The 20,621-nt window shown below is 43.1% G+C and overlaps 1 protein-coding gene across 4 annotated transcripts in view; it reads left to right on the plus strand.

Moving 5' to 3' along the window:
* The window catches only part of WAPL (WAPL cohesin release factor), a 133,991-nt gene that overhangs the window by 57,270 nt on the left and 56,100 nt on the right, over positions 1-20,621 (plus strand). For 2 of the 4 annotated variants that reach the window (XM_063163990.1, XM_063163992.1), the window contains one exon: positions 15,522-16,045. In XM_063163990.1, the coding sequence (XP_063020060.1) occupies positions 15,544-16,045 (502 nt within the window). In that variant the 5' untranslated portion in view covers positions 15,522-15,543. Of the gene's footprint in view, positions 1-12,290; positions 12,430-12,845; positions 13,124-15,521; positions 16,046-20,621 lie in introns of those variants that run through there. The other 2 variants (XM_063163989.1, XM_063163991.1) reach the window with 2 other exon arrangements.

Raw genomic sequence — 20,621 nt, forward strand, 5'->3', positions numbered from 1 at the left:
ACCAATGCCACAGAACTTGTACAGGAAGAGCAGAGAAGGCCCAGTGGCAGCCACAGCCATTGTGAGACAAGTCTAGCACTGAGTTGTGTCAGGGTCTAATGAGAAAGATGAGTTGGGGTCCAGCAGGGCACGTTAATAAACATGTAACCACGTATTTGAACAAGGGAGTAGCTGGTGATAGAAGCACAAAGCTGTTCTCGTCAACATCTTGTGGAATAGATCTGTTTCCTGGGAGACTGGCTGCTTATCTTCTTACTAAAAAGATCTGATAGTAATCCCTGTTCTCTAGGAAGGAAGGTGCTGAAGTCTCCTGAGTCATAACTTGCCAACAAGCAGAATGGTAAATGTTGTTTGTAACATGTCTAAGTACAGTGAAACATGAGTGGAGAGGAAGGAGATCTTTGCTTGTCTTGCACTTTTCTCAAGTGTCTCCTGCAGAGGGATATGAGACCCAGTTTACTGGAGCCACACCAGTTTGCTCCCATCTGCCTAAACTGGGTACTGGCAGGAGGGACCTTCTGGCAGTTCGGCCTTTTACAGTCTTCTGCCTGATGAAGAGGTACTTTCACTGTGCAGGCTCAGGCAACAAACACCTGCAGTACAGGTTTGGCCCCCAACTGAGTTAGCAAAGCTGCTACTTTGGTGAGGGGAAAGACTTTCCAGTTGGAAACAGACCAAACTTTGTCTGTCCTCAAGGAACACACAAGTATGGCCTGGAGCAGATCAGAGCTTACTCTTCAGCACTTCATCCAGATAAATTTTGAGGTTCTGTTCTTTCAATATCCAAGTTACCAATCTGAGGGCACTTTGGACAAATCCATGCTGCTAGCAGGCATGCTTAACACTAACTTCCTTGTGCTGGGGAAAAAATACAGGTTAGATTCCTGGAGTTCAGCACAAAAGATGGGAAGTCAGTGAAATAAACAGGACCTAAGTTTAGTATACTATGAATGTACTTGGTTAAGGTTGCTGAGTGTCCTAAAAGACAAGGATATGGCAAAGCTCAGTAACTGGGTTTTGACAGACTCCATTGCAATACCTTCCTTTCTAGCTCTGTTGTGCCTCTGCTTTTATGTAATTTTATAAGTTCATGTCTCAGATAGTTAACTCTGATTATGTTCATTGATATCTATTCAGTGAATAGTGAAAAATAGTGAAAGTGAACTGCTTTTTACTAAGTTTTGCTTCCAAGACTCTTAACCCCTAAGTGCTGGGACTTGCTATTAGCTAGTGGCAAAACAAAGGCAACCCACACACCTTCAAATTGCTACTAATTCCCTGTATCCTCTCCCTTGGAATACTGCAAAAGCAATCTCTAGCCATGCACACTTATTATACTGATCTGTGCTGAAACTTGTATTTTCTAGCCATGCACTGCCATCCTAACACACAGCATCAGTCCTACACAGAATAGGGTATTCTGTGGGCTTTACCTTAGGCTCTTAATATTAGAGAGCTGAAATTATTTTCATGTATAGGTATTAGTGTGTGTGTATATATGATGCCATTTTGAAAAAGCATATGACTACCTTGGCACTTACTAGCATATGGAGTTTATAATAGAATTATAAAATAGTCCTGCTGAGAAGGGACCTCAGGAGTTCTCTCATTTAGCCTCCAGCTCAAGGCAGGGTCAGCTCAAAGGTCAGACCAGCCTGTTCAGGGCTTTTATCTAGGTAGGTTTGGAAACCTTCAAGAATGGGAACTGTGCACTCTCTGGGCACTTTGTTTCCTTGCCTGCAGAAGTTTTTCTGTACCTGCAGCTGGAATTTCTCTCAAGACCAGCACATGTTAGTACAATTAATTTAATATTGTAAAACAAGTGTGTTGAATTGTAGTACAGGAGTAATGTCAGATGCTGAAAATGAATATGGGCCACAAGGGAAATGCTGCTGATGGGGCCAGAGTCTGTCAAATCTGTTCTAGTTGGGATCCAGGGGCCCTACTCATGGCTCTTAATTGCACGTGGAGCTCAATGTCTGTAAGTCAGCCAGAGTAGAGGCTGCTACAGAAACAGTGCCATGCCACCAAAAGCACCCTGAAGTAAGAGAGGTGTTCATAAAAGTTATATTTGAGTAAATCTTCCATACTTTGTTTTCCTGAGGAGTTTGACACATTTTCCCCGCTGCAATCTAGGCATGATTCGTGTCTCTCTCTGCTGCTCATTTCTTTGTAGAGCAGCAAAACCAGCATGAAATTGATGTGATCTTCTTTCATTGCTGCCCAAAAGGTTCTGAATAGCAACCCTAGAACAGAGTGGGCTTGTTGACTTCATTCTGCAGCTGCATGAAAAATCTGCCTCTAAGCCTGCAGCTTCAAGAAGACAGCACAGCATCTGTTCACATAAAAGATAGCTTTGAGTTTGTCTTTTTTAAATAATGAGAAATTTAAACTACTGGGTTTGAATGGAAACTTGGAAACAGGTTACTTGGCTTCCCTCATTTGCCAAGGAAAGCTTTCCACTTATCTTTGACAAAGGACTGGAAGAATTTTCTTCAATTTAATTTAAATATTTTTGCTCCGCATGTAGAGAAATTAACATCTAATTTATGAGAAACTTCAATTCTGTTATAATAATTATGTGAATCTCTTTTAGTCAAGGTACAAAGTCTGATTTTTATGGGATGGTTCTTTCTATATGTATCCTTTACATGCATTTGCTCATTACTGTGATAGGTTCCTATCAGTTTGCCAACACTGTGCCCTTCACAGAAGTTATGGTTAACCCAGGGGCCAAATGCAGAGTGCCAGGGAGTAACATCTGGGCATCTGATTTCCATGGGATCATGCATAGTTCTGCTCTGATAAAGTTTAATGCATCATGTTTAAAAACAAAAAAGGGCATTCTCTGAGCAGATCTTGAAGTTGCAAGATACTGCAATTTCTCTAATATCTTCCTATTGTAATTATGTACACAGGTTTGTAAAGCCATTGTTATGGACATGTTGTAAAGTCAATATTGGACTATTGCTTAGCAGATTTATAGCTTGACTTCTAAAAATGTTTCTGCAGTTCCTTTATAAATTGTTGTCTTTATAGTCCAGCTTAGAAGTTTTGTTATTGAGTACTGGGAACAGCATTTAATTGGCAAGTATTCCACCATAAAACCAAGGTACCTTGCTCCTGTCTATCTGCTTTCCAGTAAGCTATAACAATATTCCTGCCTGTGCAAATCTGGCTGTTGTGTTCTGTCAGAAGCAATTTTTCAACTTAAACTTTGGTACTAAAAACAAAAAAAAAATTCAGTGAATTTTTTGTTCTGAGATGCCTGGGTTGATACCTTGACATTGGATTTGTGTGGTGGTTGTTCATTGCCAGGTGGCCTCACCACTCCATAATAAAGCATTTTTGTTGTCCTAGGACAGTTTGCACTGGAGGCTGTCAGACTTAGCCAAAAGAGACTTTTGTACAGGAAGCTTCAGCTCCTCAAAGGAAGGATATGCAGGACAAAGAGGTAAAAAGCTTCATGGCTTTGTTCAGCCATATCTGAAAGGACCTCATTGTTAGGGATGAAACCAAGACAATTCTAAGCCTGCCAGAGGTAGTAAGGGCAAGTTGTCCTAATGCAATGGGGATGGCTAGAGCTCCATCAGTGATGTTTATGGCCAGTTGTTTGGCAAGACTGTTGTTTGCAAACCTTGTATATGATATTTCCCTGTCACAGATTGTCTCAAGCAGAAATATTCACATCCATACACAGAGCTAGTTTACACAATGGAGCCCAGTGTAGAAAGGGAGTTGAGTCTGGTGCCCAGAGCTGTAGCACTGCTTCTCCTTGCTGTGTTGCTTCTGCTTGTCCCAGCTGGCAGCTGAGGTGTCTCTGAGTGTACATCATGCATATTGCATCCATTTTCTGTGGGTAAGCCTCACATCATGTGAGGTTTTATTGAAATTCTGGTCCCACAACTCTCACTTAAGGAGTTCATTGGTTTTTATTCTCTTACAAGTGCTGATAAAATGACATTCAGGAGTATCTGTATGACCTGCCAGACTAACACAGCTGTGACAAACCAGTTCAGCACTACAAACAGCAAGGAGGTGTCAGAAGCAAAGCCATGAGCTTCACCAGTTGATCTGCTCATGAGATCTTCATTTTTGGAATCTGTGCTAAAAGGAATGCACCTGAAAGTAAATGGAGAGGTATTGAATTATTTACTTTTTTACTATAGTTATATTAATGAAATCACTAAGAGTAAAATTGGAAACATGTCCAGTGTAGTCCAGCAAGCCAGAAATCCACTGGCCTATCTTAATTACAACTGCCAGTAGCAAAATGTAGGACTTGACAGTACCTTCAGAGTGATAAAAATGCAGTTTCAAGTAGTTAAAAATCAGATGAAGTCAAAATCCAATTCTGAAAAATAAATACGCTGTTTAATTAACTCTAACACCTGATTGTGGTGTGGTTCATAGCCTGAGCTGCCAAAAAAATTATTTGTGATCCTAAGAGCAGGTACATAAATTACTGCTGCTTCATTTTCAATAAATGTTTGGTAACTTCTTTGTTTACCAGTAGGTGTCACTGGAGTCCCGCAGAGAGCTGTTACTGCTTTAAAACATCCTTTCTGCTTAATGGAACCTTTATTTCATAGAGGAACATTCAATATTTGTACATGATGACATACATACACTAAAATGAAGAACTGTGATCAATGCTCTCTCAACTGTTTTTTCCTGCCTTAGCTACGGATAACTGTTGGTGGATAATTCAATTATTTGAGAAAGATTCTGGTTTTTTTTTTTCCTCTGCAGCATGACTGAGTCTGGCCCAAGCTGATAATGACCAAAACCTTCTATTTTATACAAAGATGAAACCACTTAGCAGTGCTTATGTCATTACTCAGCCCTTGCCCAATCTTACATTTGGTGGTGGGAAGAAAATGGAAAATTAAGCCAAAAGACCTAAATACTTTGTTTCTTCCTTTTTTGGGACCTGTGTTGAAAATTAGAGTCTGGGAACTGATTGGGACAGGAAGGTCCTGTCAGCCACAAAACAGCTCTCTGCAAGACTGAGAAAGCATTTAAGGAACAACATTTCTTACACTTTATATTAAAGATGCAGCACTGTGCTGATGAAGACTTAGAATTGAGCTGTAGTAGAGCATGGAATGATTTTTTCCTTTTGAATGAACTGTAGTTCTTTTCTGCTGTGTGTTTGCTTGACAGCTGATCAGCAAAGGTATTTTGATTGAGATGAGCTTTCAAGTATGCTTAAGTATCTACCATCTGAGAGGCACAAAGATCACTAGGTGGACACTGGCATGCTGTTCAAGCCACTTGTTATCATCACTAAAAGATAAAAGGAATTATGTTTTGTTTTCCCCAAGCCATGGTACAAGGCTTATTTTTTTATACAAACCACGTGGGGAGACATTTTGATTTAGTCAAAGCATCTTAGTTTGAGCCTGAACTCTTGCATCAGTAATTCCTTCAATTTCTTTCAAATGTTTACCAAAAAAACTGTGCCACACAATAAACATTTATCTCAGAATTTCAAGGTCACAGATCCAGCAGAGAAGTCTAGCATAAGGAGGCTGCCTGCAGGCCAGTGTATTATTAGAATAATAATGTGTTTTTGGACAGTAAATGCACTGCCTGCTCTGTTGCCCTTACATGTGGCTGATCCAGTAATGAGTCATTTCCGTGACACGTCTAAAGAAGCAGGCAATGCACAGATGTTTTCAGCCTTTTGTTCTCATTAACCACTTTCCTGAGTGTACCCTTCCACCACTCATTACCAGGCCCTCTGCTCCGTGCTGTGGTGTGATCTTTGCAGTGCTGTGATTTCATGGGACATGGCTGCATTGGATGCAGGGAGCCTTTAGTGTGAACAGGTTTGCAAAACTGGCGCAGTGTGAGGCCCTGGACACACCGGGGTCTTGTGCAACAGCCATTGCAGCTTTCTTGGTGGTGCTGCGTTGTAGTCTGAGTAAAGGTGAAAGTAATTTGTTCAGAGCTCTATTCTGGGAGGAAGCTAATGAAGTCACTAACTGATATTTTGTTGCCTCCTACATTCCCATGAGGAAATCTTAATTTGATTTTTTTTTCAAGTTTCATTTTATCAGCTTAATTTGCTAGCTAGTCCATGAATTCTGTCATGATGTTCAGGGACACGTCCACTCAGACCTCATTAGTTACATCAGCTTTAATTCTCTGTGGATTTTCTTCTCCAGTTGTAGTTGATGTTGCCATCCTTTGTAGCATTGCTCACAAGCCTCAATGGCCACACATCCTGGTTCCAGTGCACCAACAAATTTGTTAATCTGATAGTTCTGGCTTTAATGACTATAGAAGTGCTTAGTTACTGACCTCCTTCTAAAAAGTAGAAGCGAGTACTTGGGAAATACAAAGGTGAAAAGAAAACTCTTGTAAATTAAAACTCAAAAAGTAATGTTACAGGTTACAGCATCTCAATGTGACAGCCACATGCAAATCCAATAATCAAAACTAAGAGGACAAAGGAAGATAAAGTTTTGGTCACAAAGCTACTCTTTTTAAAAGATGAAGGAAGCAAAGCAGCAAAATAAGAAACAGAAATAAACAGAAATGGCTTCTCCCCTTTTGCTGGAGGAGGAATAGAGTAGGAAAATGACAGCTGCACCAAGGAGCTTGTTATAAGAACCAATTTCTTGATGGGTTCCCATGTTTTTCTTTCCCCAACAAGCACTATGTGGACACAGTTTGGTAGCTTTCCTTAAGGGCTGTTGCTATAAAGACAGACAGAAATTCAATAATAATGTGAAACAGAGAGATCTTAAAAGGAAGCCAAAAAAATTCAGGAAGAAGGAAAGATTGGTATTCAGTCTGGTCATCCTACAGGGCTGTGAGAGATCTCAGGTATTTGAGAGAGACAGCACCCTTTTATTCCTTCTACAACAATGGGAACTTGCTTTGTTCAAAGCACGGAGGAACCTAGACTTTCCTTGTGGATTTTAAAGCAAGGCTGCATCCTTACTGCAAATGCCTTTTTTTTTTCTCCCAAAACATGTTGGCACATTGTAAAATTTTCAGTGGGAAGCAGCACAGGTGGTTACTTTCTCAGCAGAGCTTGCTGGGAATATATTGCATAGCAGAATAAAATTTTGACCTTGAGGATCATAACAAGGTGAAAGCTACTTTGTGCTTTCCCACTAGTGTTTCACCACAGGTTTTTCCAGTAGACTTACAGGCTGATCACCTAGGGGAAAAAGCTGCACAGAAAACCACTGAGAACTTGGCTGTAGGTGAGTGACTGCTATTGGTTCATCGAGTAAAACGAGTCTTTCCAGAGGCTCTGGCATTGCAGGGACCATGCTGCCTCTCACTTGATTGCAACAGGTGGGTGTGCAGGCCAGAGAGGAGGTAGGAGGAGTAGCACAACTTTTTTGTCTGGGCCTGATTCAGTAATGCCATGATGCAGGGAACTTTTATTTTTTAAATCATGGACATCTGGCTCTTTGCTGCACTGATATAAGCATTCCTTTGGTCTGTCCAGCAGTGTTTGTTTTAACCTTTTGGTTATCAAACTTAGTACCTTGGCATGACCTCCACTATGAGGAGGCAGCTACTGAAAGCTATGATCCAAAGCTATATAAAGATCCCCTGTTTGAACACCTTTCAGTCCTTCTTCTAAGGGTTCAGTGTCAGAAATTAGCAGTATTTCATTGGAAATAGCTCACTAAGAAAAGCCAAATTCTTGACAGAAATTATACTTTGTTGTACACTGGGTTGCAGATCTCTCCTCTTTCCCTGCCCTTGTACTTTCTACTTTATGGTTTGCATGGCAAGGTTTTGATAGCAGGAGTGGCTTCTGTGAGAGGCTGGCAGGTGCTTCTCTTGTGTCCAATACAGCCCATCCTGCTGGCTCCAAGATGGACCCAGCTCTGGCCAAGGCCAAGCCCAGCAGTGATGGTGGTAGCACATCTGGGATAACAGAAATAAGAAAGGGAAGAAGAAAACTGCCCAACTGCAGCTGGAGAGCGGAATATCTGAGGGGGGAGGAGATAGAGAAAACTGGGAGCAAAGTTAAGCCTGGGAAGAGGGAGGATGTGGGGAAGGTCTTTCACAATTTTAGTTTTATTTCTCATTATCCTACTCTGACTTGGTTGGCAATAAATGTAACTAATCTTCCCAAAACAATTCTGTTTTGCCTGTGACAGTAACTGGTGAGTGATCTTTCCCTGCCCTTTTCTTGACCCATGAGCCTTTTGTTGTACTTTCTGTCCCCTGTCTAGCTGAGGAGGGCAGTGACAGAGCAGCTTTGGTGGACACCTGGCATCCAGCTTGGGTCAGCCCACCATGTCTGCCCTGTGCAGCCACTGCAGCTCTCAGTACAGCCCTGCCATTCCTGCCCATCCTGTGCTGCCGCTGGGGCTGGGGCTGCTGCCCTTCCTCCAGCATCTTCCTGGTGATCCTAAAGCCTTAGTCACCATTTTAGGAGAAGTTGACTGAAATATGGTAATTAGTTACTTCATGTGTCTCTTTACCCTCCTGTCACCTTTGCTGTGCAAATAGCAAGGGGGAAATTCTCACCCCAGTGAACTGAAATGGCAACGGCTGTGTGCTCTCACCCGTGTGTGCCTGTGACATTTGAAGGTCAGCAACAGGAGCACGGTGACTTTTGGCAAAGAAAAAGCAAAAAACACCAAAATGTTTAGCATTTTAAGTGGTGCTTGCTGGGACATGAAAGCACTGCAGCAGCTGTGGGTGCAGCAGGACATCCTCTTCACCCCCCCAACCCTTCCCACCTGGACAAGAGGCAAGGAAGGAAGCACTACAGGAAGTTGAGAGCTTGAAAGGCAAATGGTGACTGGACTGAGAGGCTTTCAGTTGTGAGGAGGGCATTTCAGGCATGAGGAGCAATGGGGAGAGCTTTCCTATGAGCTACTGTTTGCTTCCTGGGTAGTGCTTCACAGGGAAAAAAGGGAATGGATTATAAGCTTATTCCCTTCTTGTGGGAAAGTGACTGGAGCAAGGTGTATAACAGTGCTACTTCTTGTACTTGATATAAAGGATACCTACTGCTATGGTCCCTTTAAAACCTGTAGCCTCAGTCATGCTGCTGTTACTCTCAAATGCTGTTTTGTCCATGAAGCAGCACTGAGGAACCTTCCTGGCAGCTTTCTGGAAGGATGTGGCTGTCTTCATCTACACCAAGAGTATCTGCTGCATGGGAAACCTTCTGTTTTCCTCCTGCATTGCCTCCCTTTTCTTTTGGGAGAAACTGATCTAGTTTAAAATCTTTTAATGTTTTTGAAAGGCTCTGTACTAGACTGCAGCTCATTTGGAAAATTCTGTGTTGCTCGCCCCACACAGGTCCTGGCACAGAACCTTAAGAGGAAAACTGACAGGGGTCCAGAGTGTATTAAGATGTGATGTGTCCAAATAACTGTTCTGTCCCTTTCATGTGTTCCTCCCTACTATGTTTTTATCTCTTTTATATCCATCTTTGATGAATTTGAGCTCTGTTTTTTCAGGGCTGACTTTACAATAAGCAGCAAAGATGATAGTTTATTTGGGGGGATTGGGGGGGGGGGCAGGCAGTAATGGGAAGCTGTAGGCTGAGAAAACTTTTAAGGTGGAAAAACTACTCTTTGAAAATGGCTGCATTATCTTCCACTGCTGTTCTCATGAAGACAAATGCCAAATGTTTCATGTACTGCTTTTTTGTGGAAGGATTTGTGTGGTTGGATTTGGGGATTTTTTGGTGTGAATGGAGATGGCAGCCAACAGAAATATAATTTCACAAAAGGCATAAAATGCCTGTTAAATTCCACCCTCTGAGAATGAAACATATCTACTGCCAAACACAAATGGGATTTGGCTTTTATTTGCTCTGCCATGGCACTTGCATATTTGAGGTGAGCCAGATGCAAATGGAAATAGCAAAGCTTAATGTGTTAACTGCCAAGCTTAGTAAGATACAGGGTGTCAGATTTTCAAAGTACCTCAGGTATGTTGGGGCAGTAAAACTGGCACATCTCTGCTGTTCTTGAACACAACAAGGTTTGTTTTGCCATCATCATCCTCGTAAAAGGCTTCACTTACAGGCTGGTACCCAGGGTAGGATAGGCAGCACAAAAATGAGTTTAATGTATCCTCTGTTAGTCATGGGAAATTCCCTCATGACCCTGAATCTGCAGTGGTTTGGATTACTCTGTGTGGGGTTTCTACAAAGACTGGGAATACAGCTACAAATATGAAGCTAGCCCAGGGGTATAAGGTGGGTAAGAACTTTCAAATACATCCAATTACTATCATTAGACTGCAAAATTCTCTCCATTACTGTATTAGTGACTTAGGTATCCCAGCTTTACATCAGAAATAGAGCTAATTTAATTTCAACTCTTCCAGCTTCATATCAAAATAGAAACTATTTCCTGATAGTGTCTTGGTGTTACTTCCTTACTCTGGCCACATTCTTCACTTTTTCTGGTTCTCAGGACAAACTTTTGTTGTGAAGGACTTGTCAGAGCCTCAGTGTTTCAAGCTCTCACAGTTGTGTTTTCCTCTTTGTCTAACAGATCAGTCACCAAATAAGACTATGCAAACTCAAACAGGTTTAGCTATCCATGTTACTCTTAGAGTTTAAATGAGCTATTTAGTGGCTCTGATCAAGAATACTCTCAGGAGAGCAATCGTCTCAGGTTTTGTAGTCAAATTACAGATTTTAAAGTCTGGAGCCTGTTTTTAATGGCTCTTCAGTAACTGAGTCAGGTGGTGAGATACAGCTGAGCTTGTAAGCCTTGTCTGAAACACAACACAAACCTCAACCACACTCCAAATGGAACTTGTACTTCTCATTGCAAGGCCCTGTTGGTTTTATCTCCACTTTCTCCAGCAGTGCCAGTTGTATACTGGATTTAGAGAGCACATTCACAGCATGTTTGTGCTTCAGAAGCAATGCCTGAAAGCTCCAACACATCAGTAGAGATGAGGCAAGGACCAGATTTACTCAGAGGATCACTAAACAAAACCATAGTTTTGCATCTTCTTATTTTGAGGCAGTGATTTTGCCTTTGGGTAAAGTAAATATTAAGAAAAAACCTAGAGATATTGAGACAACTCTAACCTCTTCTGTGCACTGAAATCAGCCTCTTAATTAGTTCTGCATTTGGGACTTGTCTTGTAAAGCCTTGTAAAGCCTCAAACGATGGTTTGAGTGTAAGCATGTGATGTGAAACCATTTCAGACTCCAAAGTTGTAGAATTTCATTTTACTTTTCCGAGTTCCTCACTCCTCTGAAAAATTACCAAATTACATCTGTGTGATTTTGTTTAATGTTTTTATTGTCATGCATCCTTAGTTTTGTATCCCACAAAGATTTTATGAAGTGCTGCCTACAGAATATGAAATGTTGGATTTGGTGACTGTTTGATGTCCATATGTATCTGCTGCATGACACAGTCCTTGCGGAGCGTCTCTGCTCTCTGCACAGTGTGTATCATTAATTAAAGCCTCAAAGGTGTGCATAAATCGAAGGCGTGTGGCTGGCTGTAGCAGCTTGTGGAAGCGGGAGCATGTGAGAGCCGCACTTTCAGACCTGCCCCGGTCGGTTCCGGGCGCCGTGTGCCGAGCATGTTTCCTGCCCGGAGCGGATGTGGCGGCCGGGCGCTCACTGTGAGTACAGCCAGGGCGGCAGCGAGCGCAGGGGGCTCCTGTGCCCTGCACGAGGCACCGCAAACTCTACATGGAGTGCCCGCAGGGCCGCTGCAGCGCCTGCTGCCTTGCCCAGCTCCCGGGCAGGGCTCTGACCCTCCGCGGCTCCAGCCGGGCTGCGCTGCCCGGGCCGCTCCCACACTCCTCGACGGGCGCCGGGACCCACCTGGGCCTGAGCGCCATCGGGGTGGGGCCGCTCGGGGCTGCCCGCGGCGGGCCCCGCTGGCCCCGCCTTCAGAGCCTCCGCGCGGGCCCGGGCGGAGGCGGCCGCGAGGAGGCGGCGGCTCCCGCCAGGCCGGGCCACCTCGTTCCGTCCCGGCTCGGGCCGTCCCGCCGCGGGGACCCGCCCGCCGGCTCCGAGGGCCAGACCGGGGCCCTGCGGGGCCCGCGCCGCGCCGCAAACTACAACTCCCGGCGGGCAGCGCGCGGCAGGGCGCAGGCGCGGAGGCGGCGCGGGCGGCCGAGCGAGGCGCGCGGCGATTGGCCGCGGCGGCGGGGGGCGGGGCGAGCGCGGTGACGGCAGGAAGGAGCGGGGGCAAATGGCGGAGAGATGGTCCCGGGGCCCGTCCCGAGCGCGGCGATAATCCCGGCGCGGAGGAAGCGGCGCCGGAGGAGGCGGCGCCGGGGGCCCTGACGCCCGCGACACCCCGAGAGGGTCCCGCTGCCGGAGGGGCGGAGGCGTCCCGCAGGCCGAGCGCCTTTCGCAGGCGGCGCTTCGGCGGCCCGAACCCGCGGCCGGAGCCACATCGGCCGGGCCCGCGCCCGGCACTCGCCGCCACCGCTGACGCCGAGGTGGGTGCCGGGTAAGGGGGCGGCGGGGGCCGCGGAGCCGAGACCGCACCCCGCGGGCAGCAGCCCCGCCGCGGCCCCCGGCGCTGTCCCGCCTGCAGGGGCGTGCGGGGCCGCCGGCCCCGGGCCCGCGCGAAGTTGCGGGGCGGGAGTTGGCCCGGGGGCGAGGCGCCGGCGGGGAGCGGCTCCGCGGGCCGGGCCGCGGCTGCCCCGGGCACTTGTGTAATGTGGGCCGGTGGTGCGGCGGGGCGGGGGAGGCGGCCGGGCGGGAGGGGAAATGACATCAGGGAGCGCTGGGGTGACCCGGTTCCGCTCGCACACCCCCCACCCCCCCGCCGCAGGGGGAGGGAGGAAAAAAGAAACTGTCACCGTGGGATTTCATCAGCTCCTTCTGCCTCCCTGCATTTAACCTATTTTTCTTTGCTTTGATTATGTAAGAGGAGCGGTGTAGAGAGGAGAGATGAGTAGGGGTGCCTGATGGGCTTCCTGGGGAATTACCGGGCTTTTTGTCTCCAGCTGCTCCGCCGAGTTAGCGCTGGGAAACGAGGGACATCTGTGGTTTGGGGTTTTACACCTATTTACGTTGCTTGCCCCGGTCCAAATGGCGCAGCACAATGCAGGCGAGGGAGGCAGGGAGTGCACACAGAAATTGAGCAAGTGTTTTATTTCCCTCTGAGTGAAAAATCAAGAGAAAATTGTAAGTAAAGAGTAAAAATCTTGTTCTGTTGATGCTCTCGTGTAAGGAGGCACCTCTTGTTCTTCAATCTAAGATACAAGTTTATAGCATAAAGTATTTATATTTTCCGAATACTCATCTTTTAACCTATGCACATTTTATTGAGTATTAATTTGGTTTTTGATATTTTTATTTAAAACTTCTTATGAGATTATCCTAATTTTAAAATATACAAATAAGAAAATGTGGCTTACTTTCTGAAAATTAACTCCTCTTGACTACAGGAATCTTCTCTTTGGAACTGCAAGCCACAAGCCATAATTTAAATGTGTCATTATCTTTGCATAGGCTGGGAATGCAGTATCAAAAATACTTGAGTACTTCTTACAATGCTTATTATAACTAATACTTACTTGAGTCTGGAGGGTTTAGGGGAGAAAAATGTGCTAGTGGTGAGTGAAATGTTTTTTTTCTTTCCTGTAAGTTGTTAGAAACTGAGATGTTAATAAATATTTTACTTTAGCTTCTACAGCTTAAAAACCTGGCTGTTCTAGTCTAAAATATTTTAGTTGCCATTGCAAATATTAACTAACATCAGCAAAATAAAACTGGTAATTTAGATTTAGTTTGCTGTTTGCTTTCTAAACTATGTATAGATAGAAACTAGAAAATTGGAGCTACCTGCAGGGGAGGAAAGCAAGGAGTTTGGCAGTGATGTGTGTGGGGAAAAGAGGAGATGGGGTTAAAGGGTGCTGTTTCCTAGCAGCAGGCAGGAGCCCTCTGAAGAGTGGGCTTTTCCTGCAGAGTTCTGCTCAGCAGATAAGCACCTGCCTTCACCTTCCCTCAGCTGCACCACAGGGAAAAAGCCTTTCCCAAAGTGGGTGTTCCTATAGCTCTTCTGCATTGCATCACCATCCACCTGGTAAACTTGTGAGGCTCAAATGTGATCATTTTAATTCATTTAATATTTTCTCCATGGATTTTCTCCCCATGAATTGCTTGGTTCCTGTGGTAGGTGAAGGTTGGCCTGGTCTAATAGAGGGAGACTGTTATGAGTGAGACAGTCTTGCTAGAATGAAGTGATAGAGGGACATTTCTGGAAAGCAGTCTGGCAGTTTTGGTAGATGCAAAACTGACACTTCAGGTTGAGAAGCTGTGAGTGTTGAGATGAAAACTAAAATAGGAAAGGCAGTATGTCACATATTCGGGGAGTAATAATAAAAACAGGGTTATTGAACAAATAGATCATGATAAGTCCCATAAAAATTATTTTAACTGACATTTTTCATAAACTTTATATGAAGTTAGTTAACATTTCAGAAGTTAGATTTCTTTGATTCTGTACCTTAAATAACTGTCTTTTTTAGCAGACTTTTTGCCTGTATGGAGAGGAGTTTCAGAGAGAAAGATGGACTTGATTAGATTCAAGCTGACTATAAAGATTTGCAATTTCCTATCCATGTTTGGGCCAAAAAGAGAGAAATAGTGGTTCACAAAACAGATATGAGGGTTTGGAGTTTGTGTTGTCATTTGTCCAGTAGTTGAAGTATTTGTTTTTGGGTAAAAATATCCCAGGTGATCTGTCGTTCTTCTTGAGTTAAACAAAAGTAGAACAACACCACATGCAAGGAGCTCTTAAATGTGTTCCTGTTTGATCTGTTACTTTTACCCTTCTGTTCTTCTGAGCAAGCAGTGGAGTGGTTGTGCTTGTAAGAGCCAGTGACAGTAACAGTTTGCAGGGGCTGCTAAAGGTTCCTCCATGTTCTTAGGGGTGGATTGAGCAGTGTCTCTGTTCTGTCCCTCAGTGAATCAGATTTACTTGTGGGGATTGCTGTGCACCAGTCCTGACCACAGCACGTTACCAAGCAAAACACTTGTTAGATGAGTCTGAGTGTGAGAGATGAACATGGGATGGAGGGTCATCATTGTGATTAATTAGTACTTAAAATACATCTACAGCAATGTGAAATATTCTGAAGTTTTTGTACTTAACTGGCAAGAGATTTTTTTTATGCCACGCTGTGCTGTTGGACTCTAGGAGGAAGCTGCGTGTTCAGATGTGAAAATACTCCTGAGTTGTTTTATGAAAGTGTCTTCTATCCTTGAAAATATAAAATATAAAATAGAGCGAAGAAATACCATTTTTAGAAGATTTTTCTTAAGGATTCATTGTGCCATTGGTTTATAAATGTGCAAGTAACTGAATTTCAATTTATTTTAGTGGGTGCTTAGTGCAGAACCTTTGCCCTAATGGCAGTCACGTGTGAATGAGTGAGTCTAGAAAGAAGCAGGTGGTGGATCTGCTGCTTGTGTGCCCTGTACATGCCTGGTGCTTGTAGGCCCAGGAAAGGATGGAAGTAACAATCATTTGGTTCTAGAGGTGATGAATTGATGTTTTTCTTTCTTTCTTTCACAACAGAGAATATGAAACAGGAGCCAAAATGACATCCCGATTTGGCAAGACCTACAGCCGGAAAGGGGGAAATGGCAGTTCCAAGTTTGATGAAGTGTTTTCCAACAAACGGACCACCCTCAGTACAAAATGGGGAGAAACCACCTTCATGGCCAAATTAGGACAGAAGAGGCCCAGTGTCAAAGCAGATATTTCTGAAGTTCCTAAGAAACCCAGAGTTGAAGATGAGGTAACAGAGGATCCATTTGGATTTGACAGTGATGAAGAATCTCTTCCTGTGTCTTCAAAGAATGTGTCACAGGCTAAAAGCTCCTCTCAGCTGGAACCTGGTGAAGCTGCTCAGTCTGAGGACTTCACTCCTCTACTTGAAGCAAACAGCAGAATTAATCAGCCAGACAGTGGAGAAAATGTTGCCTCCAGCAAGTGCATACCTTTTGACAACACTGTTCCTCTCTTGAAAGAAAAGAGCACAAGCAAAAGTGTGGAAGATGGAGAATGCAAGAGCAGCAGTGCTAAACTTGTAACTGCAGGTTTGTTTGCTCAACTGTCCATATACCTCTGTTTTCCTCTGATTTTGGCTGACCCCCCTTTAGACTTTGTGTTTTCAAGGGATTTTTAAGTATTCTGATAAAGCTGTGGGGCAATTCTTAATTGTAAACAATTGTAGAGTATTCTCTATTTAACCAAAAGCACAAAGGAGCATTCTGTACTTTACATACTGCTCTGAGGTCTTGGGTGCTTGTGTTGTCTGCAGATGGAGGTACAGTGCTTTAGCTTCAGGGCAGTATGTGAGTCCACTTAGTCCAGTTATTCCATAAAATGGAATAATTACATTCCACTTCTAAAATTGCTGAGTGCATCTGTGGTTTTTAAACACATATTTTGAGTAGTGATGAGTTAGTGGTAGTAGAATTTAGTGTGGGTACGTGTTCACAGCCATGAAGGTGCAGAGCTTATTCCATGCTCTGTTTTATTATTTGGGTGGAAGAGGAGTTTTCTGAACTTCAGCTGCACTAACATTTTCTGTTTGTAATTAGCACAACTATATCAGTGTGTACATAAAAAACTTCAGACCTGTGAGACTGCATTCTGTCAGACTTCCTTTTAGAGGTGTTTTTGGGCTTGGAGTGTTTGTAAGATGGCTTAATACTTTTCAGAGGGGAGTTTACAGGGCCCATGGAGCTGAACAGCACTGTAATTTTCCTCAAGTCACTCCTGGAAAATATTAGATGTTGTTACATCTCATGAGAGGTTTTTGTATAATGGGCTGATTAAACCACAGCTTCTATAATTGGGTAGAAGATCACATTAGATGAACCTAGATGAAGATGACACCTACTGACTTGCTCTGGGTTATCAAAATCAATTTTAATGAGAAGAACTTATATAACTTTCCTTTCTCAAATATAGTTAACCCAGAGATTAGAAATTTCAGCGGACTTGTTCAGTTGTTAATGCAGTAAAGGAGAAGATACCAAATAGTAGAAGACATCCACAGTTCAGTTATTTTTTATATATATGTTAGGGATCTAATTCAAGAAAACCCAGGAAATGCTGATTTGAGCTATGGTTTGAGTTACATTTGTAGGATGTTTAATTGTCTTTTGATCTTGCTCTTTATTTTTGCTTCTAAAGTATTTCTTGCTTTCATATGATTTTCGGCAGCTGTCTTTAACTATGATTCATTCTCAGACTGGAAATAAAAATTAGGGGATTTTCAAGTTTGAATATTGTTTTCATAAGAAATTGAGTAAGTTCATCCCCCAGTATTTCTAAGGGGAAGAAACAGTGAGTTTGCTTGGTTTTAATGAGAGATTGTAGTAGAACAGGTTTTACAGTGAAATGGTTTCCTTGTAGACAGCCTCTGTCAGAACAGTATTTTTCAAGTTGAAAAAGAAAGTGAGAGAGCTATGGGAAGAAAATGTGATAGAGCTCTGAAAATTCATCATGTGTGAAAGGCCAAGAGGAACAGACTTGAGCAGTTTCATTGGTGCTTCCTGATTCCAGTCCTGTGGAAAATAATTAAATACAACATTTAGGACAGAAAAACTCACTTATTTAAATTCTAGAACTCCTTGCTAGACAATACTGTGTATATCATAAATATGCAGCTCTGACCAGGAGGAAGCTGATGAATCTTGGTGGGTAAGTCCTTCCAGCTTTTGAGTGTGGTGATGGTCTGAATGCAGAGGGGGAGGTTACTGAAGGCACAGTTTACTGAAGGAGTTGTGTTCTGCAAGATGTTGTGAAGGATTTGTTACTGATTCTGGCAGTTCAGCCAGAAGTAGTGAAGGACAAGCTGTATCTTGATCTGATGGTTCTGTTCTTTCAGAGTCTCTTACATTCTGTTGACACCCAGTCAAATGAAGATAAAAACACTTTTCATATCTTTCTTCAGAAATGAAATTCAGCTGTGAATCTTTGCAAAGCATCCTCGGAGGGTCTTTGGTTTCCTTACCCTTATTTAAAGACTGCAGTCTTGGTGGTAGTGTTTCTTTTTGTCAGTTAGTGTAAGTAAAACTTGGGTTGTTTAAGCTGCTGTTATACTTGTGTGTAAACTGATCCAAAATAAATAAAAGTTGTCTCTGAGGTCGTTGCTCAGCACACTGAGCAATTAGAGATAGTGGTGTATAGTCAGCCAGTGTAAATGTAGGAACTTCAAAGGCTTCTTTGTTGTAGTGACTGTTCAGTAAAGTTTAATGGGGACGCTCTTTCAAAACTACAGAGTTAATTTGATTGATTTGGGATAGGGTTCTGGAGGATGAAGGAGCTTGGCAGGAGTGTAATAGTGTATGTTCCTCAACTGCTTACATGTCCTTGCCCTCCCCATAATAATTTTTCCCTTCCTGGTGACTCTTGAACTCCACCAGATTCAACCAGATTTGTCCAAAGGGCTTAGAGATCCTTGAGACAACAAGCTTGGCTATTCCTGCTGAGGAAAGGAAGGGGTGGGGGCTGGGAGGGAAAGCAGGCTGGTAGAAGAACATGAATATTCCCAGTGTAAGGAAGACTGCAATGTGAGCTCACCTTAACCCACATACAGCACTCTATCTCTGGGTGTGGGAAACTAGGCTGTGTTGGTACTGATGTTGAAGAAAGTGCTTGTTAATTTGTTTTAAAGTGCAGTTTGCTAGTCCTTCTCCTCATACTGCATAGACAGTGTATGAGCCATCGTTGTGTCTTAATTTTTAATATAGGTGGAGATAATGCTGGAAGTTAGACTGAGTTGAGAAATGTGACTTAGCATGGCTATGCACAAACTGAGAGGTACAGTTAATTTGCTCCAGTTGTATCATCCTGCCTCAGTGACTATTTCTCTGGCCATGTCTGTTAATTTTAGCTGATCTTTGGTATTAAAAAGCAGTTGATTGGGGGTTTGTTTTAGTAGTTGTGCAGCCATGTAACACAGTTGAGGATCTGTATCTTTTATTCTAAATGGTAGAACTTGCTGGTCTTTTTTATAGCCTTCAGCTAGTGCTTGTAACAATCTCATTTTAAAGGCTTTGAGGAGCTCTTAATGTGGAAAGCTTCTCATAATCTTACCCTAATGTTGCTTGATCAAGACTTAATACTGTCTGAAGAGTGTCTATAAGTAATCCTGTATGTAGCAGGTAATTTGCAGATAGGGGTTTAGGTGAATTTGAAACAATGAAAGAGTGTTCAGTATTAACAGTTACTGTTAGGTCATCTTTGTGAAGGTAGGGAGAACTTGGTAGCTGGAAAGTAAGTTGTGTCTTTAGGAAAATATCACACTGGTAAGTCATATAAAGCAAAAATGCAGCTATTTAGAAAATGAAGCTTTTTGAGACAGTCTTTCAATAGGGTGAGGTAAAAACCTTCAGAACAATATTTGGATTTTTGAAAGTCTGATGGGATTTCTTTTTTTTTTTTTAACTGTTAAGTTTATTCTGTAAGAAGTAAACCCAAATAGTATTTCATGCAAGCTTTGGTATAAAAATGTGGCTTTGCAGAGCAAAGTTTATACGTTTGCCCTTTTAGAATGTTTGTTAGCTTGTAGGTTGAATTAATGTAGTACAATTTTTCATGAAAATTCATGTCAAAGTTTGATGAATTTTAGGAGTTGCTATGGCATTTCGTAGTTATATTAGTGTATCAGTATGTCTCAGGACAGCTAGTTTGCCCCCTCTCTGGCTATTTCATCTTATGGAAATACTTCTGGCATTGTAGTGTGAGTTTGCATTTTGACCCTGGATGCTGTGATGATCTGCTGGCTTTTGTGCAGTGCTGAGCTCTGTAACTCAGGCCTTCAGAGAGTCTGGCCAAGGGCTTGGTACTCTCCATCAGAGAAGGCACTTGGGTTAAGAGATGTTTGTCATCTCTGCATACTTCATATTCTGGTTTATGGACTGAGAGAATATTCCTGTCCTGCATTAATTCTAAAAGAAAAAAATTAGATATTTAATCATGCATTAGGGGAGAAGTATTTTAATTGGGCATAGATTGTCTGGTTTGTTTTAGAGCCTGTGAATTTATTTCTTGAAAATGTGTTTAGCTTGCTGTGGAGAAACAGAATGGCTTAAAAATCTTTCCAGACTAGAGAATGGTGTAAGAATTGTGTCCCTTTCTCCTGTGTTGTAGTGTTAAGTATGGATTTTGTGGTTATTGTGTTGGCAGTGACCTTTGAGGAGGCTCTTTATGATTAAAAGAACAAATAATTTTCTTTCCCCTTAACATTTAGAGCAATAATGAAAACAGCAATTCCTCATCTTGTCATTTGCTCCTGTGTACTGGTACTCAAGCAGGTTTTGCTCTGGCAGTAGTTTAGCTCTTGGTGCTCTGAGAGAGCATTTGTCTGTTGACTGCTGTCTGATTATTTTGTTTTTCTAGATAGTTCTTCATGCCCTCATTTGTCACTTGGGGCCAGTGCACTTACAGGTAGCAAATCCAAATGGCAAGTGTAGTTCCTAAGAACGTTGCTCTGCAGTGCAGGAGCACAGGGGTGTGCTCAGTGTGTCTTGGCCCAGGATGCACAACCTGGTTGTGGTTGGTGGCTGGAAAAGCACAGAGTGCAGAGAGTAAACTGCAGGAAATGGATGTCCTTGAGGAAGGAGATGGTTTAAGGCATCGAGTCTGTTCCTGACACAC

Source organism: Melospiza melodia, chromosome 9, assembly GCF_035770615.1.
Source record: "Melospiza melodia melodia isolate bMelMel2 chromosome 9, bMelMel2.pri, whole genome shotgun sequence".
NCBI lineage: Eukaryota > Metazoa > Chordata > Aves > Passeriformes > Passerellidae > Melospiza > Melospiza melodia.